The following is a 3923-nucleotide window of genomic DNA, read 5'->3' as shown; positions in this document are numbered from 1 at the left end:
AGTTCGGAGGAAATTAAATATGTGCTTCAAAATGCTTCTGCTGATTTGATTCTAAATGTTACTATAACTCTTGGATATAGTGTAAGCTTGCTATTTTAAAATATTTACTTTAAATGTTGTATGTTTTGTATTTAAAATATTCAGTATTTAGAATAAAGTTCATTATTCTATGAATATTTTCGCTCAAAAATATATGTTTATTAAATATATTTTTTGGCTTAGTTCAAAACAGTGCTGGAAGTTGAATCTGATGAAGCTTTTCTCACTAACCCTATGTACGAATCTGTTGAGCAAGGAAATTTCACCAAAGTTCCTATAATCATAGGTCACAATTCTGAAGAAACTTGTGCATATGCCACCGGTAATATAAAAATTTAGTCTAAAATATATATAGATTATTACGTTTTAGATCTTACAACGGCTCAACTGATCGCAGATAGTTTCCAAGATAACCCACAGTTACTAATGCCCAATATGCCTTTAATAGATGGTGCTGATCCTGTTAAAATAGGACAAGAAATAATCGAAGAATATGTAGGAAAGAATGGATCATTTAAGACAGATTTAGCAGCTTTCTTTAACGTAATACCTTATTTTTAATCTCAATCAGTACAGGGCGGTCCGAACTGTACTCCGGAAACTTCGGCAGCATATTCTGCAGATAAAAATAAGTTCCTATAAATGTATGTCCCAAAATGCTTAGTTTCGGAGATACAGGGTGTAGAAGTTTCATTTTTATTTTGATTTTTTCCAAATAATTTCTGAAGTAATATCAATATTTGGATGAAAATTGTTGTCTCTGGGAATATTTTGACAGGAGAAATTTGATTTTGATGTCAATATGACTTACTTGTAGAGGGCGCCACCTACATATTTTTTAACTTGTTTGAAGATTAATATCTTTTCGTCCGTACCTGTATAAAACTACCGAGTAAAAAAACATACATTTACGACGTTTTTTACGTAAAAAAAGTTCTTTGTAAAAATTGCTACGAGTTATAGTTCTCGAGATATTTGGAATCGAAATTATCAATACCTGTCGTCATTGACATAGATTAAACATGTTGACTAAATAGTTATTAGACTGAAATCATAAATTTCAAATGTTTTGGTGCCAAAAGTTCATCATTTTTTTCGAAGAAAAAGTTATAATTAATTTAAAAAAATAAAAAAGTTCCCAAATTTTATCATTTTAGTCAAATAACCATAGCTGGGAAACTTAAATGGAAATGACAGTTCATTAAAAATAGTTTTTCCTCCAAGATGCAGAGGCGCAAAATATTAAAACTGTCAATATTAACAATGCAAATGTCAATATCTGACAATAATAAAATTTGATTTTTAACTGTCACTCAGAGACGCTTTTGTTGTGATTTCACGGTTTGATTTCTTGCTTTGATTTGTCGAATTATTGTAAAATTAAATTCCTTCAGATTTTTTGCCAGTATTCTGTTTTAGACAATGTTTTTTAAAAATGGTGGGACAATTTGTGTTTTGTAATAACTTTTAATTATTTTTTATCATGGAGTTTAATTGTTGTACTCCTGGTTTCCGAAGGATACAATGGTAAGTAAATTAAACATATCTACTTACAGTTATAGATTTTTTAAATTAGTACTGCTAATAAATGCTACTTGCAGAGCAGTTATTTAAATTTTTTTACGGTGCATGTAAGGAATTAAGGACGCGCGTTTTATATTAGCATGATCAGCAGATGATTACATCTGATTTAATTTGTTTTTATTATTTCAGGTCCCAAACAGAAACAAACTGGGAATCTTGCCTACACCAAAATTATATACCTAGCCGTTTCCAATTCACTTCAAAGGGAGGAAAATTATGTAAAACTGCCTGCTATTTGCTGAAAACCGCCAAGATTAAATTATAACTGTAATAACTTAATATACACTATTTCTAGTATTTTTGTATTTTTAATTAATATCCGACATATAAGAACACTTTGTATGCTTTTAATTCAGTTGATTTATCGTTTATAATATGTTCGACCTAATTAAAAGCACACAAAGTGTTCTTACATGTATGTCTAAATATATTTTAAATTAACTAAAACAACCCCCCTTCCCCGCACCCCTCTCTTCCATTAGTATTCCTTCCTCCGTCTACCAGAGGCGCCCTTGTATAATAAAATTGAAATGTATTATAAGTTGCCTATCTATTTAATAGTATAAGTCTTTTATCTATGGTCTAGTTCTAGTTATTCAATATACAGGGTGGACCAAACTGTATTCTGGAAACTTTGGTAGCTCATTCTGCCGATAAAAATAAGTAAAAAAGTTCAATCAAAATCAAATTTTATTATTGTCAGATATTGACATTTGCATTGTTAATATTGACAGTTTTAATATTTTGCGCCTTTGCATCTTGGAGGAAAAACTATTTTTAATGAACTGTCATTTCCATTTAAGTTTCCCAGCCATGAACTAGACTAAGCATGACATATACAGGGTGGTGACAATTTCGATGCTTAACATTGGCAACTAATGAAACAATATACTATTACTTTCAGTGGTGGAGCGATGAAGTATTTGTAAGAAGCGTATACAAACATGCCATTCTTCAATCAAATTTTACACCGGTATACATGTATCAGTTTTCCTACTACGGTACAAAAAGCAAACCACATCCTAATATACCAGGTATGAAATAATAATCATCCTCATTTGCAGGTAATTCAACCATTTACAATTATGGTGTAGCCTTGGTCTTCGTCTGTCTCTTGATTCCTCCTGAGTACCATACTGTAATTTTGGTGGTTCATCTGTTGTCTGTTCTTCTTGTCAATTACTATGTCATCAGTGCGTCTTAAGTACGCGCACACTGATGAGATGATGATGGAAGCGACTGATGAGAAATTCGATCAGCAAATACGGGTGTAGTAGGGGCAAAAAGAAACAAAATAGCGAATAATGCGGCGCGTTCGGTACGGCTGTGTGCGCTACAAGGAAAAAAAGTGCGAACTAGTTAAGCTATTCTCCATCTATTTCCAAACCAAACCGTTTGTTGGGACAGTCTAATAATAATAATGTTAGAAAATATACCTATCGGCACAAAATTCCGTCACACTAAAAATTTGACTAAGTTTGATGGTTCATAACTTTTTATTTTGTAATCCAATTTTTAAGATTATGGTATCGGTGTGAAGATAAATTTATTGGCATTATTTCTTTTATTTTAATGGTTTATATTCTCCGGTTAGGTGAGTTTATATCGGGGTAAATCAAAACGTTGTTTTTTGCAATACATTCGAAACAACAAAAACTTCGTCTTATTGTTGTGCCCTGTATATGCTCAAAATAAATTCGGAATAAAAATGTCTGACGTCGCATCCGTTAAAAAGGAATTAATTTACAATTTTAAAAAAAAATCATCAAAATCTAATGAGTGGTTCGTGAGAAATCCAACTTTGAAATTGGGACTAGTTTTTAGTGGCCGGTTTTTTTTGCCGGCGAGTTTAGTATAACTAATGATTTTTTTTTCTAAATTGTTTTTGAAATGTTCAAGACTATTCTAATTTCTTTTTCTCAATCATATTTGTAGGAGCTGGCAAGGTTGGACACGCTGATGACGTGGCTTATCTGTTTAACATTTCATCGTTTCCTATTGAAACAGATAGTGATTTCCTAGCCAGGCGGAGATTAGTAAAATTATGGACTAATTTTGCCAAGACACAGTAAGTTTCCGAATAAAATAATCTATATTTTTAATTTTACTAAAATTATCATTTTTCCCTTGTAGAAACCCAACTCCTGATGATGAAACTTCTGAAATCCTCGAAAATGTAAAATGGGAAGTAACGACACCGGACAACGTTAGATATTTGGATATTGGTGATGATTTGGTCATGAAACCTAGTAGAAAGGTTAAGGAAACTGTCTTTTGGGATTATATTTGGAGTACTTACT

General features: G+C 31.7%; 1 protein-coding gene across 1 annotated transcript; it reads left to right on the top strand.

Moving 5' to 3' along the window:
• Positions 1-273: 273 nt before the first annotated feature.
• On the top strand, positions 274-3880 carry LOC115874098 (liver carboxylesterase 2-like; the record flags this gene model as incomplete). Its single annotated transcript, XM_030889161.1, has 5 exons — positions 274-361; positions 410-582; positions 2528-2657; positions 3559-3691; positions 3757-3880. Coding segments are annotated over exons 1-5 (648 nt in total), but the record flags the coding sequence as incomplete, so codon positions are not given.
• Between the last annotated feature and the right edge of the window lie 43 nt (positions 3881-3923).

Source organism: Sitophilus oryzae, unplaced genomic scaffold (genome assembly GCF_002938485.1).
Source record: "Sitophilus oryzae breed Bouriz unplaced genomic scaffold, Soryzae_2.0 scaffold_1221_pilon_pilon, whole genome shotgun sequence".
NCBI lineage: Eukaryota > Metazoa > Arthropoda > Insecta > Coleoptera > Curculionidae > Sitophilus > Sitophilus oryzae.
The sequence above is the reverse complement of the archived record's forward strand: the minus strand, read 5'-3'. Positions and strand labels throughout refer to the sequence as shown.